Raw genomic sequence first — 25736 nt, 5'->3', positions numbered from 1 at the left:
TAAAGCACCTTTTTTCTCTTTACCTAACATTTGAACATATAAGAACTTTTACCACACAGGGCCTCATAAGAAAACAGCTTAGTTTTGCTTTCATAGTTTTTAAGAGTTAGGACCGTTGAATTTTAGGTTCTAAAAGCACCCCAGAAGTCATTTCGCCTGTGCCCCTTATTTTACTGGCGAAGACCAAGGCCCAGAAAGGGGAAGTGACCCAAGCATGGACGCCCACTAGTTAATGGCCAAACTAGGATAGAAACCAGACAAGCCAGCAAAGGAGAGCAGTCCTCTTTGTACTGAATACCACACCGCCGCAGTGAACTTCCTCTCTAACCCAGTACCATAGCAATTTCAAAACTGTGGCTGATACTACGAACCTTTTCATTACTGACTGAAACTAATGAAACCCAAGAAAAAACTATTTTTGTTTTTTATTGAAGTCTAATTAACATACAGTGTTATCTTAGTTTTAAACATATAACATAGTGATTCAACAATTTTGTGCGTACTCAACACTCACCATGATAGAAACCCAAGGCACTTCCACAGTTGCCCCCTTGGCTTCATGCAACAGGAGAGGGTCATGGGCAGGGATGTGTTATCTCATGTGGCATTAACTGGTAAATATAGTCATGAGAGTGGCAGAAGTCAGAAAATTCCAGGGAAGGTCTGACCCATAGAGACTTTGTCGTCTTCAGTCTTGCTCCTCTTACCTTTTCACAAATTTTTACTCCATAAAGTTTTGTAGATAATCTGAGCAGATGCTGCATTTCTAAGCAATTACTACCGTAGAATCTCCGGATCTTAGCTATCCTCTCTATCCAAATCCCCCTAAAATCCCCTGCAACGCAGTCAACAAGCCTCTATCAGCCCCCTTCCTCCAAGGATAAATAGCTCTAAATGACCGTAAAGCGCATTTCTATCAAATGTTGGAAAACTCTTCTTTATTTCCGGCCCAAATTTACTTCTTTGTGCAGTACTCATTTTTCTGGTCACTGAAGTTTACCCCTAAGTCAACCCAACAAATACTTTAGGAACCTAACAGTTCTTTGAAAACAGTCTATTCAGTTCCCCCCCCCCCCCCGGGCCAGATATTTATATCTTCAAATATTTACCCCCCACCATGAAAGTTTTGATTTTATGACTTTCCAGCGTGTTCCCCCTAGTTTAAAAGGAATGCTTTCTTTTTCAAGGACCTTTGAGCATGTCGAATCTCAGACTGAACATAGTGCTCAAGGAATCATCAGGGTGGACTAGGGTGGATCTACTACCAAACTCATTCAATGATTTGTATCTTCATTTAAAGGCCTTTTTGAAGATGACTTCATCATCTTGCTAGCAAATATTGAACTTATAATCAGCTGAAATCCATAAGTCGTACATATCTCAACTACCCTTGTATACTTTGTGTTGTACCGTTACAAAACTTCATGTTATGCCTTTGTGGGGTTTTGTTGTTTTGCTGTTTTTCGTTGCCTTTGAATTTCAGACTGCAATCGAAAGGTCTCCTGTAGGTCCTCATTCGGTGACATACGCTGCAGCTCTGTCGTGGGTAAATTTGATGGGTGCTATTATTGCCCTTAGCAAAGCCATGAACAAAAATGTTAACTAGGGGAGGGTGCGGAGCAGAAGGCCTGAGGTTCCTGCTACAGACATTCTCTTGACACTTACATCGTCCCCTGCCTTTGGGTTTAATATTTCAACCAGTAACGTTCAACTAATTTTGCTCTCCTGCTCTCCACCTTCTCTCATTTTGACCTTAGCATTATCACAAGACACCCGACGTGTGGCATTCCCACGAATGAGGAAGTGAGGTTTGTCCACAAAAACTTGTTCTTCTTGGACCAAATTGGGTTTGAGAAGTCATTGCCTCTCTCTCACGGCACTTCGAAACTATCTTTTAAATAGCCTGTTATAGATTTCACTCAAGATCTTAGTCATCTCCATCATCTTTCCATAGCTACTATATAGAAACCCATATAGGCTTCTCTCTTTGATTAGGCTATTTGCCTATCTATAGAGTTTCACCGTCTACCCTAATGTCCACAATGATCAGTCTCAACTGAAGGTTTTTTTTTTTTTTAATCTATATCAATTTTGTACCTTATTTTAAGAAAACTTAAGGGGAAAAAAAAGAAGAAAAAGAACTTGAAGAAATTCTTTTTATTTTCTAAAACTTTTCTTAGCCTTTGGAGATATTCTTGGCATCAAACCTATATAAGCTTAAGGTATACAACTTGATGATTTAATGCATTTATATATTGCAAAATGATGACCACAGTATGATTAGTGGACACCTCCATCCTCTCACATAATTACCTTTTCCTGTGCGCCTGGTGATAACTTTTTTTAAAGATCTACTCTTAACAACTTCCAAATCTATAATGAAGTATTGTTTATTACTGTCCCCATGTTGTACATTCGATCCCAGGATCTACTCATGTTACAGCTACAAGGGTGTACCCTTTGGTCAACATCTCCCCATATCACCCAGGTACCACCATTCTATTATTCTCTTATTTATTTGAGTTCCTTTTTTTTTTTTTTTTTAAGATTCTACACATACCATATGAGGACATACAGTATTTGTCTTTTTCTGTCTGACTTAAATTCTTTTAACCATGGGTTAGGTACAGCACCTTCAGAAAGGTAGAGCTCACCATTTGACACTCGGTATTTCTGCCTTAACTTATACAAAAGTCAAAAGGTTTTAAATACAACCACTTACGCTCCATGAACAACCCCTGAGAGTAGTGGTTAGGACATGATGCGTGCCCAGATCCCACAGCAGCGGGTCCAAACTGGGTATATCCCCTTTTTCCCCCCGCCCTCCTCCCCAATACCTCTTTTACTCAAAACAGGCCCTCTGACCTGGAAACAAAATGGTCGGTCTGCGTTGGACCATCAAACCCCAAAGACTCCCTTTTTCCACTTTAGGATAAAGCAAGCCTAGTTCCCTAATTTTTCCCCTAAAGTATGTGTTTTGCACCCTAGTGTCATGAACTTTAAATAAATTTAAAAAACTGGTTGTTTTCCCCACTTTTAAAATATAAAAACACGTTTAAAAGAGACTCTTCAGCCCCATCATATTTTTACTTTGCTTTCTTCTAAAATAATAGAGGAAAAGGAAGGTAAATGCTTTTTTTAATTCTTTTATTTTTTTAGGTAAATGCTTTTAATAGCATAGTCATTGTCATATTTTTTATTGAACCTTTACTGGGGACAAGGACATAATGCTAAACCATGCATGGTTTAGAAAAGGCACAGCCCTTGCATTTTAAAAAGGTGGTATTACTACCCTTGTTTTCTCAAGAAAGCAGATTTTCTGGGGGAAAGATAATAATTGTATATATCAGAAACTACACAGATGTTCATTCCTTCGTCCTCTGTCTTCTGTGCTTGAGATCCTTTGAAGGTTACAAAATGTGCACGAGACTCTCTGACCCTATAGGCCTTTGACTCCGGGAGGGTGATAACAGGGGTCTGTGCCCAACTGTAATACAAGGTGGAATTATGAAGTGACTTAAGAAACAGTTCAGAGAAGAAGGAATGTTGTCTAGCCTTAGGAAACACCTAGGAAAAGCTTCTAGGAAAAGGTGTCATTGAGCCCATGTTAGCATCCGTGTAGGATTTCAGCATTAGAGACAGGCTAGAAGCAGCGTTGCACAGAACTATCAAATAAAGTGATTAAAAACATATGCAGCAAATAAAGGATCTTATGTGCCTGAATTTTCTGATGATACCAGGCCCTGCAGCACCAGCCAGGCCGCGTTGGGTGGAAAGCCCCTCCTGGAAGCACGGCAGCTCCAACAATTGGCTCAAATATTTCACATGAGAGTCCACAGGAAGAGCAAGTTTTCATGTATATTTTTTTACATCCAAATTAAATTAACTCATGGAATTTTCCACCCTTAGGAATTAAAGTAGCAGCTCATGAAGTAATTCAGTTATGTCATTCATACCAAAACAGAAAATTCTGGAGCAACTTGGCACTGTTTAAAAGCCAAGACTAGGCCTTGGCCATTTTATATATTTTTTTTTAAATCTGTGGTCGTGGTGTTATTTTAACTTTTATTGTGGCTGTAAATTTTTCGAATCAAAAGTATCTTAATTGCTTAGAAAATAGAAGTGTAAAATGGGTTCAAAATAAGAAGAGGGTTTAGGCAAAGCAGCTTTAAGAGTGCAAACCTAAAAAAAAAAATCAAAAAATTAAAAAAAGCTTGAACATCGCATTTCTGAAACACGAGAACTCTACCTAATTGGCTGACATTCACAGTTGTGCATAATTATAGCTTCCTCTCCATCCATAAATCATCTTAAACTATAAAGTTGAGTTTAAGCAAAAGATCTGTCCAATATTAGTTAAATGACATCTTTGGGGAAGCACTGTCCTGATACAATAACCACGTTCATTTTGAAGCCATTAATTGGACACACCGTCAAGACCCAGGGTATTGAGTTTCCACGTTTTAATTTCACGTTTGCCTTCTCCCTGGCTTCTGCACACGGACGGGTCTCGTTTGGAGCTGAAAGTGTGTGAAAGTTATTGGGGAATGGTAGTCTCTGGGTAATGTTTCTGTGAGCTGCCCAGATTCTTCCCCCTGTAGTCTAGATGGGAAACAGCTGGTTTTTGTTTAAAAAGCTGTTTTGCAAAATGTCTGAATCTTGAGGTGTAGGACTGAGGTCACCAGTAAAGCAGGTGCTTGAGAACAAGTGACAATGACTCTGGGGGCCGGCTGGCCCTGTAACCTTCTGCAGGGGACTTCCTAGCAGAGGAACAGCGGGATGTTGGCCCCTGCGTGTAGTACACCAACACAGAGAGGTAAGTAATAGCATTAGTGATGCTGTTAGGAACCGAGTATCTTTGAACGTAGCCAGCCCTTGAGTGAATAATTAGCTCAGCCTGAAGGAAACCAAAATGGTTATTTCCCTTGCAAGGCTTCAAATACAAAGGTCCAAGACTTTAGCTTCCCTTAGATGTTATAAGTGCTTGAATTTCCTCTTTAAATACACCTGCAGTAAAAAGAACTACAATTTCAAATGAGTGTACTACCATAACCGAGGATGTCCTCCAAGTCTACGGATGCAGTTGAAGGGCGAAAAGAAACCTGGGTTGGCAAGACCAGTACCAGGGCAGTTTTGAAGAAGACCAAGGAAGGAACATGTGGAATCACTAAAGTCCAGGGCATGTCAGATATCCACCAGTCTGAAGATGAAAGGAAACAACCTCCTCCCCTGGGAGCTGGAGGTTATTAGCAGCTGTTTATCCAGTCGGGAATAGAGATTAACATTGTGATTTTTTTTTTTTTTTTTTTGAAAACTAGAGGAGAATTTGTTTGGGAAGTTGGCTCTTCATATCAAGTCACTGAGCATTGCCAAAAAAAACTTCCTTTCTCAGAACTCATGTACGAGAGTTGAGCAATGTTATGATTCTCTGAGAATCTCTGGATTACCAAAAGTCTATCTCCATTAAATAGAACAGAAAAGGACAGAGAATCTGCCATCGACATGTTCCCTTGAACTCTTTCGATGGGAAACAAGCTGCTTACCTGTTGTCCAGCCTGCCTCTGGAGGGGGGTGCTCCTCCCTGCCCCCGCATTCCCCACTGTCCCCCATCTTAATCCTTCCCACTCTAAGGTATACCCAAATGGATTTTGTACATTTTACTCCTTCTTGTCAAATGCCTTTTCATGATATATGAGGAAGCTACTTAGTACCGTGTGGAGCTTCAGTCTCAAAACAAACAAACAAAAGAGTTGAATATTGGCATCCCCCCCCCCCCGATTTAATGCTACTCTTAATGTCATTTTCTTTTATTAAACCCTTTCTTTGGCTTTTGATCTTATTTATAGCAGAGCCACTGGTCATATGGAAACCATTATTGTATAGTTGGGAGATGAAAGACTTCACTGCAGTTAAATAAGAATGAGTCGTTTGGGCCAATAATACATACATATAGTGAGGTACCATTTGTGTCCAAAATGCCCTGTTTTGTTCACTTTGTAGTAAAGCCTGTGAGGTTTACAAAGGGCTTTACTAAAATCTGCTTTTTGTCCAAACTATGTAGTCTGACAACATGAAAACACGTTAATATGCAGTCCTTAGCTGCTTCTTCATATAGATTTAATATCAAAATAATGCCACTTCTTGATGTAAAAATAGAAACTTTGATTTAGACTTGAGATGTTATCTCATTGATGTTAAATGTCAGTTTTTTTTAAAAAATCTAAATAATTTATATCAAAAACCTACACATCTTTCAAAGCCTATCTAAAATGCCACCTTCTTGAAGAAGTCCCTGGTTTCTCAGTTCGAGGGTTTCTTTCAAAGCCCATCCTTTAAAACCCCACATAACCCTGTATTCCTTCATGACATTCACTTTATTTTGTCATATATGCCTCCACCACCATTAGGTTCTAAATATTATTAAGTAATAGATGTATCTTTTATTATTTCTCCTGCAAACACCTAAATAGTGCCTTGTGTATAGCAGACATCTCAAAGGCATTTGTTGAGTTAAACAAAATGTTTATTTTTTTTAGAGAAACGCGCAAAATATGTACTTGACAATATCAAAAGGTTCAGATTCCGGAAATAGCCTCACACATACTTGCCACTTGCGTCATCACCGTTCATGAAGCATCTAATTGCACATTCTGATATTACAGTTCTATACAATGACCTATGCACCCAGTCCTTGCCCTTGGGATGCTTACATCTCAAGACAAATATAGGCTTTATCAAAGGCAGCAAAACAGAAGCATTGAAGTGTATGCCCTGCCCTATTTGCATGGCCCTTGAGTGGGTACTGGTGAGGGTGTCCATAATGAACAGTTGGGGGAGAGCCCTGTCCAGGCCTGGCAAGGTGGTGAGACTTCTGGAGACCCGGACGGTCGATGAGGAGTGCAAATAAGGGGATCTGTGGGACTAATAAAAGAGAAGTGGTTGGTGAGTTGTGCAGAGGAAACCAGCTCTGGGAGGCAGAGCTGAGAGGGCTTGGCTCAAGAGCCTTGCTGATATGGGAGTGAATGCAGCCCTTGGGAAACCCTGAGTGGGTTGAAGTGAACTGAAGTCAGAGATTAAGGAACTTGGTAACAGGAGGGAACTGGAATGGTCTTCTGGTTTCCAGGTGAAGGACACAGATGCACAAGGTATCTATCTTAGGCTTGATCCATAGAACAATGAAAAGCTGTGCTGGAACTTTGACATGCAAGGGAACAGGTGACAGGCAGCAAATATAATATTCAAAAGGGGAAAGAATGTCTCATTAGTTTAGGCAAGCTTGTTACACTTCCACTTCCTTTCCAACTATTTTACAATAGGCATGTGTTACTTGGATGATAAGAAAGGCATTTAAAAAATAAAGGCCAGTTAGGTAAGGCTAAATCCCTAGTGGCGGACCTGCTGGGCTGGCTACAGAGCGCGTTGAGTGGAAGCCAGCCCCGTGGCTGTGCACCCTCACAGGTGTGTTTGTACTGCAGGATCCAGGACTCTATGAACACATCAAGTCTTTTCCTTCAGTCCAAACGAAAGAAGCTGTGTACAGATAATTGCAGACTTTCACCCGAATCTCTGTGATGGATAGACTTGGTCCACCAGGCATAGACTAGGTTTAGTTCCCTATAACTTATTTACTAACCTGCTTCCTGGAGCAGGAAGGGATGAAATGGACTCTGTGAGCCACCTGCTGAGGTTCTTACTTGGTGCATTGCGTCCAGTTATGGTTTCCACCATAGGAAACTAATGTAGAGAATTGGGGGCGGAGGGTGGAGATACAGAGGAGAGAAATGAAACAGTTTTAATAGATGGAACGTACGAGTTAAGAAAAAAAAAGATGAACTGAAATCAGATAACAGCCATTTGCATCTCTCGAATTAAATCACAGGGTCATTCATTTTAACCATTTTGGTGGACATTCAATGGGAGTTTCAGCCTAGCGGATTCCGTGACACATCAGAGCTGCCAAGTTGGGGTCATTTACATCATGCTTAAAATCCTCCTGAAAATGATTTTATCACCAAGAGAATAAGCAGTAAGGAATTACCTTAAATTTCAGGCAAAGCATAAGCGAAGCTGTGAGATTTCTGGGGGAGAAGACAGGTGCTCTCTAGAGGGAGGAAGCCTTCCCCCAATAAACCTCTCCCAGGAATCCAAACCCAAACAAAAGAATTGAATCCAGATCTGACTTTAGTGAAAAGTCCTTTAAATGTTTAATCACAGGAATCTTGAAAAAAAAAAAAAAAAGGTCGTCTGATAAGTTCTTAAACTGAGAAATATGGAAGTGATATTTGTGGTTGAAGAGTGGCCCAGCTGGCAGAGCTTTCTCGCACAAAGGACTTGGTTATCCGAGGTGGGTCTTGTTTTCCGCGGCCTCTGGGCGCCGCTGGCCCTGCTGCTCCTCGTGGGACGTGCCCCCGCGCCCTTCCCTGCACGTCGGGGTCCCCATCTGGGAGCCATTAGGGTCCGCAGGACCGCGCCCCACCTCCCTACAGGATGCAGTGGGGCCTAAGCGGTGTTTTGCCCATTTGTGAAAATCAGCTTGCCTTCGCCTAACGCAACGGAGGCCGGCGAGCTCCTTGAAAGCGAAATCGGGCACCTGGCAGCTGCCAGGTAGGGCCAGGTGGGCTCGGCCTCCGCCAGGTAGGGCCAGGTGGGCTGGGTCTCCGCGCAGGGTTCCCGGCCAGACAGCAGAGCTGCCTTCTGCGTCGATGGGTGTCTAATTACAGCGAGAACCCCTCAAGTTTTCTTTTGGGCTCATGGAAAAACAAGAAGAGAAAGAGAAGAGAGAAAAGTAAAAGCTACCAGGACTTTTTTTCTGTGTCCCATTTCCTTGTTTTGTTTCTTCTTTCTAAAAAACACCCATGTCAAAAGAAAAATTTGCAGCCGGCTGCCATGAATAACACCCTTTTCTTCTGCTACACCAAAAAGTTCCTGAGAGCCTATCGGGTCTTGTATCACTATCGCTTGGTCTAGAAATTGATGAGCAGTTTCCTAGAGTTCCCGCCCTATACTCTTTTAGGAGGATTATGGTAGAAGAGAAGGACCGAGGTCTGAAAGCTGGCTTTGAAGCAGTTATCTCTGGAGATAACATTAACAAGGATTGAATAACTGCCAAATGAAATTTAATACATTTTCCCATCCATGAAATAGGCCTCTTAAATACAACAGAATAATTACTTTCACAATACTCCCTGGAAACAAAGAGAGCAGAAACACTGAATGTCTTTTTTGTTTGTGGTGTTTGTTGGGAGCTCAAGGATCAGGATGAGGGTATTTACCAGGATGCTGCGCGCATCCTCACATTAAAACAGCCTTGCCAGCAGCCACCTAATTCGAAACTGCATGTCTTTTAAATCTGTTTATGTTGGAGGAGTTGTGGCAAATATTACATTTTATAATTTGGTTAGACATCTTGACCTTGGCCATGGTTGGTGAACTATGGTGGATTTTTTCCCCCTATGATAAAGAAAAATAAAATAGTTTCCGTATCTATAGCTATACACACACACACACACACACACACACACGTATGTGTATGCACACTGTGGTAAACAAAAGCTCCAGGAAGTAAACACCTTTTGTCTCTTAACTCCGCTCCCATACACACACCTTAAACCAGATTGTTCGATGCTGTTATAAGTTTTCTGAGCCCAAATTCTATTTTAGTCTTCTTACTAGATGTTTGCCAAGTCACTTAACTATCTCTGACCTTAGCTCCTTAGCTTTCTTCTCTGTAAAGTGGAGACTTCGGCTGACTTGGGTTCCAAGTCCCTCAGAACCTTTAAGTCTCTATAGTGTGAATGAAAAGTGCTCCAGATAAATATATCGATTATTTCCTTGGAAAGTAAGGTTATTTAAAATTATGTGGTGCTTACGTGATTCAGAAGAAGTAATGTACTTCTAACGGTATTTAATTCTTCCCACTGATAAATTAAAACGAGAGAGTTTAAATTGCTGTCAGAACTTGAATATAACTTGACCGAGATAAAAAAAATAATAATAACTTGACCGAGATGCAGGGTAACTTAGATATTTGTGCATAAGAACCATGATATGATAGCAGGATGTATGGGCAGAAGGGGCAGCCAAGCTTGGACTGCGTGGCCTTGCCTCCTCTTCTTTTGTAGCTCATTAGGCCAGTAATGGGGACACCTGACCCTAGAGTGGCCCATTCAAAGGATGGCCCATGTCTGCTTCAAACTCATGATCTTGGCCTTCTGAACTCAGAAACACTAAGCCAGAGGGAGTTAGCAGCAGGTACAGAACCTGAAAGAATGTACTGAGAGATAGCATGGAGAGTCCAGCCTGTAGTTCTGAGGGGACAGAAGCCAGAAAGACAGAGATACCAGAGGAGGGACAAGAGAGGCTGGAATGGCCCATGAGAGACAACGAGTGGCCTTAGGTCCTAAGAGATCTCTGGGTTCAAAACTCAAATTACAGAAATCTGATAAATGTCCTTTTTGCTTGAGAAACTTACTGTTAAAACTGTCACACTGAATTGATCAGTGCACAGAAATGCCACAGAGGATCACTATAAACTCCACAAGATCGTCTAACTTCTTCACTGTCTCTAGCATCTCCTGGAGGGACAAGCATAAAGTATACTAGTAAATATTTCTTGGATTAATAAATGTACTCTCTGATCAATCAATTAATACTCATTTGTGTGATTTTTAAATATATAGGTTTGTCCTTTACATTCAGAATAAATATATCTAAAACCACATTGTATGTTACTAAGGAGACTATTCTTGAAGATCGCAAAAAAAAAATTAGTTGATAAAATGAACTGCTTTTTTAGTTAGGCTGGCTTTTAACTTTATTGCCTATCTAGATGAAAATATTATTAAAATAGGACTTTAGTGAAGTATAGATTTTCTAAAAATAGGTACCATCCTTAGATTCGATTTGTAGGTTGAAGGAATCTGCTTTATTCTTTTTTCTTACATTTTTAAAAATTTAAATACAATTTGCCAACATACAGTTTAACACCCAGTGCTCATCCCATCATGTGCCCTCCTCATTGTGCTTTTTTTCTAGTTATTTAATTACATATTTATTATCTGGAAGGTGGACAAGCCCTAATCCTTGTGTATATACGTGGCTCCTCCTATTTCAGAGGTGTTCCAGTGATGGATTGTGCTGGCCATTCACTATCTGTCTTTCCTTCTCTCTTTGTGACCAGAAATAATGTTTCTGATAGAGAAGTGAATGGGGTTAGGGCATGCTGCCTGTGGCCAAGGAAACAAACAAAGCAAAGTTAATTCTTTGGAATACTGTTCCACAGCCCCAGGCAATGGAATTCATCCTGGAAAATCAGGCTCATTACCACATGGCTCTGGACCCTTCATCATTTATTCATTTGACCTGGAATGTATATAGTTTACTAGGGAAGCCTTAAAACATCAAGAATAGGGGTGCCTGGGTAGCTCAGTCCATTAAGTGTCTGACTCTTGGTTTAGGCTCAGATCATGATCTCAGGGTCGTGATCTCAGGGTCCTGAGATCGAGCCTGCATCAGACTCCACACTGGGTATGGAGCCTGCTTACAATTCTCTCTCTCTTTCTCTAAAAAGAAAATAAAAATTAAAAAAAAAAAAATCAAGAGTAAGTTTGTTCCCAACTTCCTCTATGGAAAATGATTGGTATAAAATTTGAGATGACCTAAGATGATCTATAGAAAATAGATAAAGTTAGGTAACAACGTATGGCTAAAATCCAAACAAATACAGTTGGAACAAACATTTACAATTCTTAAACAGATTTTACTCTCATTGTGTAGAAGAAGGATTTAAAATCAAATGCATGTGAACAAAATAGAGACAAAGAGTGCAAAGATGACCATGAAGGAAGGTACCTTGTGTTCTGAAGGTGTTTGAACCACATCGACTCTCATTTTTAATGTAGTATGCAAGTATTTTCACGTGACAGTATCTATAATTATTATGTACTTATTATATAACGGTTGCTTTGCATATTATCACTCTTTGCACTAAACATGGGACTCATTCTCTATAACTTAGTGTTATTTTCCCATTTGGAATTTGAATAGCTTGTCCATGGTTACACAGCTAACAGTTACAGGTAAAATCTAGATATTGACTCTCGTTATTGTATTCTTTTTACTCAATCTTTCATAATAGTCAAGGCAAAGAAAATATAAAGATTGGTTATGGGCTCTTTTTTCCTCCCATAAAAACTAATCTGAATGTGATCTAGAAGGAAAAAAAGAAGTGCAAGATCAATATCTGAATATATTTCAAGTGAAAAGCAAAATATTAACCTTAAATTACATCATACATGCTTACAGAGAAGGCTTAAATATTTTAATAGAATGATTTTAATAAAAGGATTTACATCTTTACTATACTCAAACCTGTGGCTACTTTCAGTGATTACAATTTAGAACCGGAAATTTAAGAGATGAAGCCCATTGGGATACCAATAAATAGGAATCAGCACTAGGATAATTATTTGGGTTAACACTGATTGATAAAGAGCTACCATGTGATCAAGCCCTGTGAAATTCATGCTTACAAGTTGACATCTTAGATTGAAAGGATAATCATCAATCAAATCAGTCTTTTAAATGGACAAATATAAAAATGGCAAACTGACACCTGATTGGAAAATAGCTATCTATCACTCTTGTATTTGGAACAAATATAAAAACAGACCAAAAAAAAAAAAAAAAAAACAGACCAAGAGTGAGTGAGAAATGGTGGGGGCACCGGGTGGGCCTGCTGCTGCCCCGCCTGTAAGTGATGGGGCTTGGGTTATCAGAGGAGACAGCAGTGGCCTGGCGGTGGTGTTAAATATATGAAGGGAGCTTGAAGCACTTATTCCATGGAACTCCAGAAGTTGAAACTAGAATCGGTGGGTGGAATATATAAGGAGGCCAACTTGTGATTAAAATGGAACAGGCTGCTTTAGGAGGTAATCAAGGTCTCCTTACATTTGAAGCACCCACATCGACGCTAAATAGCCACCATTCAGAATGTTCTGGGAAGGGACACAGGCACACAGGTGGCAGACGTCTAGCCCTGAACCCTTAGCTACAGCATTCATTTATACTTCCTGACGCTCAGGAGTCTTGAAGTCCTTTATATTCTTGCTATATTTTGAAGCTGAGCAATTAGTATGATTTACGTGATCCCTCCCTTTCGCCCTGAGTTATTTCCTTCTGTACTGTTTTGGATTATGTAATGGTGATACTTCATACTAGGTTGCCTTTGGGGAGAGCATGTGTTTCGTTCGGTTCTGTGAATTTTATTGTTGTCGGTTCAGATTCTTGTTGTTGCATTCTTTGGAAATATTCTTTTAAAACATTGGGCAGCAGAAAAGAGGGAAGATTTTCTGCTTTATGGGGTTTTTGGTTTTGGATTGGAAAAAAAAACCTTTTTGATTCGTAGCAGTGTAAATTCGTGGGTAGATACATGTAGTGTCAGACTCACTGTCCTGCAAAAATGTCCACCTAACAGTGGGCTAAGAGAATAACTACTTGGAGATGCAGATGAAAATGTAAGCCACTCGTGTTTCTCTGGGTTTGCAAATGCTTAATGGCTTTGCTTTAAGGCATAAGCTATAAAGTCAGCAACTGCTGCCTCACTGTCACTCGTGCACCATCTCTGGCCCCCACAGTGGGTAGTAGTAGTTAATAAAAAGCTCAGCAGTGTGTCTTCCGGACCAAGTCCTTGTGCTCTATTCTGTAATTTTATTCGTGGAAACCTAAAGAGTGTTTACAATATGGTGTCTTCCTAGGATCAGAATAGTGGAGGGGGAAAAAAAAAAAGGAAAACTGTCCAAACACCTTTGCGCAGCAATGATGGCATTACTGGTGTGTTTAATAAAATCTTTATTGGTACATTTTCCGGTGTGGTGGCATTGGCAGAAACGGTCCCCCTTTGGATTTGGAGCTCAGCAGCTGATGAAATGCAGTAAACATTAATTTGGAATGGGCTGCCAGTTTTGGAAAGCCAGGTGACATTTTATTATATTTGTACCAAGCAGGGGCTGTGTCCCACACTGCTGCAGCTTCCGCTGTCAGAGGCTTAGCTGGCATTATGGAAAAAAAAAAAATGGCAGGCCTGAGAATCTTATCCCCTGAAATGAAAGTCGAATGCCAAATTGAAATTCCTGTAGGATTTCCGATAGCAATGGGGGAATTGAGAAGCCCACAATTAAGCATATGGGCATTAAGATAATTGTCAGATCTGTTGGCGGACATGATAGAAGACAGATGGGCAGGAATCGGCGCGCCCCACTGCCGCACCCTGGGAGCCGACTTGACGTTTACCTGCCCGAGCGGGGAGCGGGGGCGATTGTCAGGGGCGGACAGAGCGGTTGGTGCTCGCGGCTGCGGTTGGTGCTCGGCGGCAGGGCCTGCAGGTGCACGCATGGTCCTTGCGCGCCCTCTAGCGAAAGGCATTTGGGAGTCTCGCTCTGCAGAGGCCCGGCCTCCTCCTGTGGGCCCTTTGCTGCGCCCACCTCGGGGCCCCACTAACCTGCGGCCCCACTAACCTGCGTGGCTCCTCTCCCCCCTCCAGGTCGGGGCCCATCGCGAAGACGGCGTGGCCCTGCGAGGCAGCCACTCCCTCGTGCCCAACCAGGTCCCGGTGCCACAGCTTCCTGTGCAGTCTGCGACGTCCCCTGACCTGAACCCACCCCAGGACCCTTACAGAGGTAGGTGGGCCGGACGCGGGCAGGGCCGGCGCTGAGCCCGGGCTCCCTGGGCACCCATCCCTGCGGAAGCGCTGGCGCAGCACCAGGAGCCAGACTCCGCACCAGGAGGGCAAGCAAATGGGAACGTGGTTCTGGGACGGAGCGCGCTAATTGTGTTTCTTCGGGAGCTGTTCTCCTCACACATCCTCTGAAACCCCGGTCCTGTCTCCACGGGGAAGGACACAGCAACAGCCTGATGAGAGGAAATTTTATTTTAGCTATTTCCACATTTTCCTCATTCGGGTCCTCTAATGTGGTTAGTTGGAGCCTGAAAATGATATTTCCGAATGAAGAGGAAGGAAGGAAATTGTCTCTGTCATTTAAGATCGAAGGAAATGTAGGTATGTTGCAAAACTGGAACTTGGTGGAATGACATCCGCTCTTTTCATCCCGCCCCACAATGATCGCCTCAAACCCCGGACCCCAGGCAGCACTTGGCAAGCCCAGGGAGGCCCGCCGCGGGGGCCGGGGCCGGGTCGCATGCTCCCTGGGCGACAGGTCTGCCCAGGGACTAGCAGACACTCAGATGACATCCTCTCATTCCCCCCACCCCCCGACCATGTGTAGAATAAAGATGAGAACGCTCCCACAGGGATATGCAGACGCTTTTTTCTTTTTTCACCTGCTGCTAAACATCGTACAGATCTGCGTGGTGATCACGTATGTGGAGAGATAGGCCAAGGCTTCTTAAACTTCGGTGTGCAGAGGCGGGACCTGAGGATCTTGTTAAAATGCAGTTTCTGACTCAGTAGGTCTGGGATTCTGCATCTCTCATGGGCTCCAGTGATGAAGGATGCTCGTGGACCACAGACCAAATTTTGAGTGACTACACAGATTGCCAATAGAGGACAGTACCCAACAGACCTGCTTGTACCTTAAGAAATAAGTGGATATAGGCGGGTCGAGGCTTAAAATGCACTGTGATCCAGAAAGCTGTAATGTGATCTTGAAAGTTGAGCAGTGATAAAGCTAGAAATGTCTTCGGTGAGCCGCTAACTGCTTTCCATATGTACCACTTCTAAATGCTGATTACTCCTTGACGATAAGAGAAGCCTAATTTCAGAATATCATTAGGGTATCTATTGAAGTCTTGACTGTACATATTTAGCGTACTCCCTGGGAATTATATTTTAAGGACATTTTTCTATTAAATCATTGCATATGGAAGAAACTCAATATAATAGCTGATATTTACTTGGGTTCTTAATCAGAACATTGAGGTGTGTGATTTTCATGATTATGATTTTCATTGCAATTAAGTTGATGTTTTGTAGACAGTGAAATTACCATCTACTCCAAAAGATTGCAAAATAGAATTTAACCTCGGAGCCAATGCGGGGGAAACTTGCTTCCACAGGTGCATTTTTGAAACTTCACCAGATAGCATGAAAAAAAAAAAAAAAACCACCGCAGAAGGATCACAGTTCAGCAGCGTGAATTGGCTAGCTGGCAGCCCCACAGTCTGCAGCATGTGCGTCTGGGCCTCGGGTCTTCAGTGGAAGTGTCACCTGGTCTCTTTTTTTCCTGTAGGCATGCCACCGGGATTGCAGGGCCAGAGCGTCTCCTCCGGCAGCTCTGAGATCAAATCCGACGATGAAGGCGATGAGAACCTGCAAGACACGAAATCTTCCGAGGACAAGAAGTTAGATGACGACAAGAAGGATATCAAATCGATTACTAGGTCAAGATCTAGGTAACAGTATATGATACTGTCGCTTCATTTAATTCCTTTATTGGACTTTGATGAAGTGAACAGAACAGGAAGAAACTATTCAGTTTTTTCCTGGCAGGTAAACCTACAAGCCAAAAAGAAAAAAATTAAAGGCTTGCTCTAGAGGTACAGAAGTATCATTTAAGGTACCGGTCCTCTAGTGAAGCCTAAAATGTCTTTGCACTTATGAATTTGGACCTCGTGCTCATCGCACGCAGCGTGAACAATTTGTGACCGATTTGAGTGCAAATGATGGATTGTTTTAAACTATGCTCATTCTGCGAATTTGGTCAGAAATGATCTCTCCAAAATATTTCTAAAAAGAGATCTTAGCCATGCTAACAACTCAATTGAGGTATATGCAACGATGACTTTTTTCTTCTCTCGAACGGGAGAAGATTTCCCAGCTTTATCTTAAACGTGCTGATCTATATAATAATGACAGTACCTGAATTGCTTACTTTTTTCTCCCAGATCCTCCCTTCTACAGAAAATACAACTGCAGGAAAATAGCTTCTGGTTGGTTTCCTAAAATATCCGATATCTTTACATTAGAATCTCTCTCCTGGAATATTAACCCTAACCTGAGGATCAGGTGGTGTGGGAACACTGTGACACCCATACTCTTTGCCTCAATTCCCGTGGGTTGTTTTTATTTATGAACTAAATAAATTGTACTATGAGCACACCTCCCCCTTTTCAAAGCTGTCGTTCTCAGGGTTAGGTCTAACGTCCGTTAGGAATTAAGAACGTGCCACTTTTTCATATTGCCTTTAGAATTACGGGGATATATTTTATTACATGTCCTGCCCAGAGTTCCAAAAATCCTGAAATCTTCTTACCACTTCCCTCCCACCATCCCTGTAGCATCCCGACTCTTGGCCACGTTGGTGAAATTTTAAGGAAAGGCTTTCACATCCCTACCATCTTCTCTGTCAGTCCGCTCTCCGTTCTTGGTAATTTAACTAGTGGCCGTGACTGACGTGTATCCATAGATTCCTAGAGGTTTCAGTACAACGTTTTAACTTGCTATTAAGAACCTTCTTATTTTAGAAGGTCACTCTCATGACATTTACTTATGCCTCTACGCCTGTGCTGTAAGGCAGTGCCAGGCAGTTTCCTTTGCGTGACCAATCTATTTATTATTTATAAGTGAATAGCCAACCCTAATTAGTTATTAGCCTGACTACCTCTGGAAAACAAGTTCCCACTTTCAGGCCCACTTTGTGAAAGCGGTGGCAACCCGTTCTGTGTTTCAAAACGTTACCCGAATTTTGACTTCAGGACGGGCCCAGCAGAGACTTGTCTCCGTCGTCCGTTTCCTCTTCGTTTTCTTTTATGGTGTCCTGCTTGTGTAATGGGATGTGGATGTGGATTAATGGTAACCTTGGCTTCCTCACCGCCATCCCACGGGGGAGGGGAAGGAGGGTTTGGTAGAAGTGAAGAGGATCAGATGGCGCAGAGAGAGAACCTTCTCCCACTGGTTCAGTTCAGTTGTGTGCCCACCAACACGCATCTGTGGCAGACGGTCCCGTCTGGAAGGGAGTTTAACCTATGGGGAGATGAGCCAAGGCTTAAAGCATCTTTCTTTGGTGCCTTCCTCTTCCCGTCCTTTACAAGTGTTCTTGGCTCATCTACGTCACCTGCGTTTGCAACATGTGCTTGCAGCCCGAGAATACCACTCCCATTTTTGATTGATTGAAGCTTCTTGGCTATAATTGGTCCTTATTGCAATTTGGAAGCTACCCAGGGATTCTCCAGAGTGGAAGATTCAGAGCCATAGGTGTCAAGCCAACATTCACTAAGTGTACATTGAATTGACTAGATAACTTACCCCATGTCTTCCTGACCTAAAATGTTGTGATTAACATCTTTATTCTGTGAACATTTCAGATTCCTGGAATATTCAAGTAGAGGTTAACCTTCACAGTCCTTTAGATTAACACTTGAACTTCTAGATCAACATCCTTCCAGATGGTCACCCCCATGTTGTTTCATATAACAAGGAGGCTGTTGCTTTTTTATTGTTTATTTTTCATTTGTTTATTTTTTATCTCTGTGACACCTCTTACACCCAAAAAGTTTCTTGCTCACGTTAACTGAAACTATATCACTCAGAGTTCTCTGTTCTGTGCTGCCTTTCTGAGACTATGCATCTCCCGTGCCTCTGTTATATGATCACCCATGAAGCATTTGAAGCCCTGATGTCATGAAAATCTTCCTTATAAGACATGCTTTCATTTGACCCATCATCCTGTTTGCCCTCCATTCAAGTTTCTCATTTGTCAGCATGACACCCAGAAGCAGACAGAAGTACTCTTGCCTTTCCAGACTCTACTGGGTCCAAGCATGTTTTTGCTATGAATCACATCATATTTTGGTTCTCAGGATCAGGGATGAGCTTTTGGGCTTCATTCTTGACTCACAGTGAGATCATGGTCATTTATAACGAGTGGGTGTCTGGTATTTGTTTCATCTTGTTTGTTTTGCATAGTGGATGTGAACTCTGGTTTTCCCAACCTGTTTTGGGGATGGCAAACATCCATGATGTTAAAAGCCATGGAGACCATGATGTTTTTAGCCTTTGTTATTTAATGCATGGAGAAAATGGCTCAGATACATTAAGCGGATTGGCCCAGCCTTCAAAGCTAATTAATAGTGAAACAAGTGGACAGAAGCTCCCTGTCTTCGCTCTCATGGTTCTGGTGTGTTGAATGTAGGACCTTCTTACTCCTGTCTGGCTGCATCATGTTCATTCTGACCTCTCCAGATCTCTTTTTCAAACACTTGTTTTCCTCGGGTTTCAGGTATGAACGTATGAAAGTTAAAAACAGCAACAACAACACACACACATTTTAGCCTAAAGTGCTCTGCTCTGAGGCCATGCAGAGGAGCTTCCAGGCTAAGCTGACCGTGGCCCCGCTGTGCAGAGCACAGCCTCATTGATGAAAGCTGCGTGTGCCCTTGTGCCCCCTGCGTCAGCATGGGTGCGCTCTGGGCCCTGATGTCCACCTCTCCCGTTTTGTTTGGGTTGAGTGTCTGGGAGGAACCGAATGTCCTGTGCATGGATTGTCCCCTCCATCTCTAGCAGTCCCAAGTCAATGGGTGTGAAGCTCCGCCACGGACAGCGCCGGCGATGGACACGCTCCCCGACAACTCTGGAAGAAGACAAAACTAATTTAGATACCTTCTTTTTCCCCACACCGTTAGAAAATGTCGCATCCCTTCTGTCCCACAGCAATAACGATGACGAGGACCTGACCCCGGAGCAGAAGGCAGAGCGCGAGAAGGAGCGGAGGATGGCCAACAACGCCCGCGAGCGCCTGCGCGTCCGCGACATCAACGAGGCTTTCAAGGAGCTCGGCCGCATGGTGCAGCTCCACCTCAAGAGTGACAAGCCCCAGACCAAGCTCCTGATCCTCCACCAGGCCGTGGCCGTCATCCTCAGCCTGGAGCAGCAAGTTCGAGGTCAGTGCCAGCCCGCCACCTCCTGGCAGCAGGCACGGGAGCTTGGGGCTGCAGCGAGCGGGGGTGGATGGACGTGCCAGGCCTCAAGAGCAGGAGCAGAGGAGCAGACCCTTAAGCATTGCTCAGAGCAGCGGGCCCGATGCAGAGCACGTCTGAACCTGGGCAGCAACCCTTTCTCCCATAGTTAAGTTGCCCTTACCCGCTAAGACTGCGCTGTGACGTTTCCACGTGCGCTCTCAGCAGTTGAGGTTGGGTGTATTGGTTGTGCCAACTTTCTTATTCTGAGAAGTGGCTGTGCCAGGGCACCAAGCAGTTCAACTTGTACCAGTGACTGCCCAGACGGGTCACAGTAGTGAGCCTTTCCCAGCCCTTGCTTTTGCCCTGTAATAGTAGAAACACAGAAAAAAAGGGTCAACAGATGTGCAGAGTAGTGCCTCCTGCCCTCCACCAGGAGCCCTGGCGCTAAATGACTGCTCTGCTTCAATCTTCCACAGAAAGGAATCTGAATCCGAAAGCCGCGTGTCTGAAAAGAAGGGAGGAAGAGAAGGTGTCCTCAGAGCCTCCCCCGCTCTCCTTGGCGGGCCCGCACCCTGGAATGGGAGATGCGTCAAACCACATGGGACAGATGTAAAAGGGCAAGTTTGTTCTCAGCCATTTTGGAAACCTTTTCCCTTGTCCTTCCCTCCTCACCAAGGCACCAGCCATGAAAGTCCACTTCTGCTCGAATGAACACATTTTTCCCCCTTGGGAATTAAAAAAAAAAAAAAAGAGTTTAAAAATTAAAAAAAACAAAAACTTAACTTCTGCTATAAGTGTATTAATTGATTCTCCTCTCTTTTTCCCTTCTCAGGTCCAAGCTGCCACATTGCTTCATTAATACAAGAGACCACTTCCTTAACAGCTGTATTATCTTAAACCCACATAAACACTTCTCCTTCACCCCTTTTTTTGTAATATAAGACAAGTCTGAGTAGTTATGAATCGCAGACGCAAGAGGTTTCAGCATTCCCAATTATCAAAAAACCGAAAAACACACAAAAAAAAAAAAAAGAAAGAAAAAAAGTGCGACTTGAGGGGTGACCCTCTAACATATCATTCAGAATGTGCAAAGCGGCGTGTGCAGGCTGAGACGCAGCCCAGAGACTGAATGGCAATCTTTCCACACTGTGGAACAATGCATTTGTGCCTAAACTTCTTTTGGAGAAAAAAAAATATAATTAATTTGTAAGTCTGAAAAAAAAAATATTTAATTTAAAAAATTGTAAACTTGCAATAATGAAAAAGTGTACTTCTGAAGAAAACCACATGAACGTTTTTGTTGGTATTGAAGTCAGCTAGTGTTTATAATTACTGGATATTGAATAAGGGAAGCCCGGCTGCCCTCGTAACAAAACCAGCAAACGTCCTGATGACAACGAAGTGATGACATTAGCCATTCCTTAGGGTAGGAGGAACAGATGGATCTTATAGACCTATGACAAATATATATATAAATATATATATAAATATATATTAAAAATTTAGTGACTATGGTAAGCTTTTGTTCATTTGTTTCAGACTTTTTTCTCCTGTAAAAAAATAGTACTGATTAACTTTTTTAAAAGAAAGATTTTACTGTAAATACGGATTTTTTTGTTGGGTTTTTTTTGTTGTTGTTGTTTCTGTTTCTGGGTTTGTTTTTGGTTTTTTTTTTTTTGGTTTTTATTTTTTTTTTTTTTTTTTTTTTTTTTTTTTTTTTTTTTTTGGTCTTATTCTTGTCCCTTCCCCTGGTTTGTTATTGTCACCTGTAGTACCAACTCTGCTTCCGGAGGGGTAGTGCAGGATAAAATGCTGACTCCGATGTTGCTTTTCATTCATAAATAAGTAGAAAGTTGTTTCTCCAGTCTTTTGGGAACACAGGACTTAAAAGTCACATCATGTGTAGATATTACAAGCAGCATTACCAAGACATGGCAAAAAGAGTTTGTCTGAACTGTAATGTTGCGTTTGTGACCCTATTCTGGGATTTTCAGAGGTACAAGGTTAGAATGCTACAATGTTACCACTGTGCCTTCCAATGTTTATATCATCGGAAACATAACATAATCAAAGTGGCTGTGATTTAACAAAATGATTCAAGTGTTACCTACATGTGTAGCCGAAGTAGTGTGCAGTGAGGCGTTTCTGAATACATGGTCAGATTTTTGGAAAAAAACAAAAACAAAAAAAACAAGTAAAGTTCAAAAACCATCAAATGAGAAAATTGCAAGTAGTGTGACAGAGCTGATTGATTTTGTTGCTTTCTTGATTTTTTGTTTTCAAAATGGGTTTACTAAGATGTAGATGACTTAACTGCCTCCTCCTTCGTCTGAAAAAATGCCAATATTCAATCATCATGCAGCATTATAACAAGCCTTATAAGTCCTAAAGCATTAAGTTGCACTTTCTTGAGGAGGGGTAGTGCAGTATTTCTCTGGCCAGTATGAATGAAGTTTATACTTAACATATTTGATAGATCAAGCTATGGCACAGCAACTCATCAGATAGCTAGCTTTGACGTCTGGGCACAATTGAACCAACTTCCATCGTGAATCTTTATAATGATTGACTTTGGTGTATAGTGCAGTAAACAAATAGTGCTCCTAGTTAAGTATTTGTCAGCATCCTTTTGTCTCTAACTCGTTTCTATTTTTACAGCCACACAATCTTGGCATGTATTAAGAGAAAAAAAAAATCCCTGTTCAAGTAGTTTTTCCACCTATCAGCACTGAGTAAATGCCATAAATCCATCGAAATGGTCTAAATGTTCCATCTGTTCTCCTGTTTTGCCAGTTATATAGTAATGAAATACATTTGTAAATTTTATGCAACAAATGGCAAACGTATCATTATTTTGAAATTGTGTATGTAAAAGTTATATTTTTACATGTAGACTCTTGTTATTATGTGTTTTAATACATTGTATCAGTTTTTGTTGTTTTCTTCTTTTTTTTTAAACTGTGTGGTTTAAAAAACGTCTCATTTAAATGAAATAGTGAGCTACAGGAATCTGAATTTTATGTTCATTTCCGAAAATGTAAGAACAAATAAGATAGTTACCACGTGGTCATCTTTTACAAACCCATAAACATTTTGATGAGCTGTGTGTGTGTTGAAAACTGTAAATATGTTCAGTAGCGATAAAACGAAAATACTTTGATTTGTTGATAAGTTCCTAAAATGTGGAGGTGGATTAAAACCTTAGGAGAATAGCAGAAATCAAACTTCATGGAGTTATTTTGAGGCTTTCCTACGAAATGTATGAACAAAGGGGCTCAAAGAAAGGCATGGAAGACAACGATGTATACTCTCCCCTCCTCCCGAACAATGGAAACCATGTGTACTTGTTCCTTCAGTATGTTAAAGATTTCCTTTTAGTGGTACATTCTGCACTCATTTTGTATAGTCTACCAAGGCGGGTATCCCTAGGAACAATATTATATAGGAAGCAGGTATACTCTGATCACATTCAGGATAAGTGTACAGAAGAAAATACGGTGTTTACTCTTTAGGGAACTGGAAACACTCCCTGCATTGATGTACATTTTAAGAATGGCACTTTTGATACATGTTATCATAAAGGTGCTTAATAGAGCTGATTTAAAGTTTTTCAAACCTGTAAGCAAAGCAAAAAAAAAATTAAATTGTAGTGGATTATTTTTTAAATTGGTGCTTTATATTTTGTTCTCACTGAAACAGAGTAAAAGCTGCAATTTATTGCTCACCAGCTTTGACGTATTCATTACTCAGTAATGTAATACCTCTATTGTTGAATTCCCTTTGGAAATAAGCGAAAAACTTTCTAGTGGCCACCAAAAGCTGCTCACTACTTTTGCTTGGTGGAGAAACATGATCTGCACCTATACCTATTAATTGGGTTGTGTCCCCATTTAAACAAAAAAAAAAAAAAAGGAAAGAAAAGAAAAAAACGGTGAAAGGGAATGTGGCCTTTTTTAGTGTGTTTTTTCTTGTCGTTGTTTTGTCATTATCAAACCCAGGTAAGATATTGGTATCCTGCGCTGGATTTTCGAATGATATATTAGCAGAAGACAGTTAGGATTAAAGTACTATACAAAATTTCATAAGGGTCCATACTATATACCGCATATCTGATGCCACTTAGGCTGGGGATCTGTTGAAGAGACTTGGACTTTAAAAGCAACTTGGAACAGTTGATCCACCTCCACATTGAAGTAATTTATGAATATGCAGAATAGGGATCTGTTCATCTAGAAACTTTTACCATTTGTCTTCTGTGTAGCTGCAAGGAACACTAATGTTTATACAACTGTCAGTCCACCCAGTAACACAACTGGTTCTGATTCAGTCTTCCGATTCCTTTTCGTTTTTCGCTTTTTCCTATTTCTTGATTTTTTTTTTATTCGTGATCTTTATTTTGATGAGGGGTTGTGGGGGGCGGGGAGGGAGTTGAACCAAGACTCGGGGTTAAGAGGATTTTCGTCTTGGATCCAACAAGCAGAATATGATCTGTGTCCAAAAGTGAACTTGTCAGGAATGAAACAATTTCAGCATAAACAAGCACAAAAATTTAGTCTGCTGGCTGACTGGAAACAAAAAAACAAAAAAACAAAAAAAAAAGGTCAAGATGGAATATGATGAATTCCAACACAATGGGGCACCAAGGCCTTTAGGCCTCTCTTTTGATTTTGCTTTGGTTTTGTTTGTTTTTCTTTAGAGACATGCTCTTTCTCATGGGACTTGAAGTGGACTCATCTTTGTGCAGTGCTGGTTTTGCCATACTCATTTCAAGTATTATAGACATATGTAATGGTGAAAATATATGAACTGTGGCCTTTTTCATTCTTGTTACTTGTGATGCAATTAAGTGAAGATAAGAAAAAAAAAAAAGCAGAGATTTACCATGTATCAGTGCCTGGCTTTTTGTTAATAAAGCTTTGTTTGTCTAGTGCTCTTTTTGCTATAAAATAGACTGTAGTACACCCTAGTAGGAAAAAAAAAACTAAATTTAAAAATAAAAAATATATTTGGCTTATTTTTCGCAGGAGCAATCCTTTTATACCATGAATATTACAAAAAAAATTGTCAGATTCTGAATATTTCTTCTTTGTAGATTTTTGGAATCATTATGAGTAAAAGTTTGTTACTTTATTTTACTATTTAAAAGATGTTATTTTACCATGTGTTACTGAGATGAAACTGTATGGTAGCTTTTTTTTGTTTTGTTTTTGTTTTTGTTTTTGTTTTGTTTTTTTAGTTGTAGGTCGCAGCGGGGAAATTTTTTGCGACTGTACACATAGCTGCAGCATTAAAAACTAAAAAAAAAAATTGTTAAAAAAAGAAAAAAAGGGAAAACATTTCAAAAAAAAGAGATAAACAGTTACACCTTGTTTTCAATGTGTGGCTGAGTGCCTCGATTTTTTCATGTTTTTGGTGTATTTCTGATTTGTAGAAGTGTCCAAACAGGTTGTGTGCTGGAGTTCCTTCAAGACAAAACAAACCCAGCTTGGTCTAGGCCATTACCTGTTTCCCATCTGTAGTTACTCGATGAAGTCATGTACATGACCGTTCTGTAGCAATAAATGTGCCATTTTTATAAACTGTTTCTGACACTTGTTTCATTTCATTTTGCATTGTCCATATAGCTCTGATTCTCTTCTGTCGGTAAAACCACATCTATATTTCATTTTCCAAGTGTTGGAGGTATTGACAGCTTAACAAACAAAACATACAAAAAAAATTTACAGAAACAAATTGAAAAGCAAAGCACATGATTGACCAAGGAGGAGATGCCCTTAATGAAAATGGAACGGGATGCATGCAAAACAAAAAGAAAACTGTCTTAG

The 25736-nt window shown here is 41.1% G+C and overlaps 1 protein-coding gene across 22 annotated transcripts in view; it reads left to right on the top strand.

The window, feature by feature from the left end:
- Positions 1-21366, top strand: part of TCF4 (transcription factor 4) — a 355096-nt gene extending 333730 nt beyond the window's left edge. For 17 of the 22 annotated variants that reach the window (XM_041739369.1, XM_041739349.1, XM_041739357.1 and 14 more), the window contains 5 exons: positions 14540-14675; positions 16245-16407; positions 19664-19893; positions 20388-20528; positions 20744-21366. In XM_041739369.1, the coding sequence (XP_041595303.1) occupies positions 14540-14675; positions 16245-16407; positions 19664-19893; positions 20388-20524 (666 nt within the window). In that variant the 3' untranslated portion in view covers positions 20525-20528; positions 20744-21366. The remainder of the gene's footprint in view (positions 1-14539; positions 14676-16244; positions 16408-19663; positions 19894-20387; positions 20529-20743) is intronic. The other 5 variants (XM_041739355.1, XM_041739354.1, XM_041739353.1 and 2 more) reach the window with 1 other exon arrangement.
- The last annotated feature ends 4370 nt before the right edge of the window (positions 21367-25736 follow it).

Source organism: Vulpes lagopus, chromosome 24 (assembly GCF_018345385.1).
Source record: "Vulpes lagopus strain Blue_001 chromosome 24, ASM1834538v1, whole genome shotgun sequence".
In the NCBI taxonomy this organism is placed as follows: domain Eukaryota; kingdom Metazoa; phylum Chordata; class Mammalia; order Carnivora; family Canidae; genus Vulpes; species Vulpes lagopus.
This window is presented reverse-complemented; position numbering and strand designations above follow the sequence as displayed.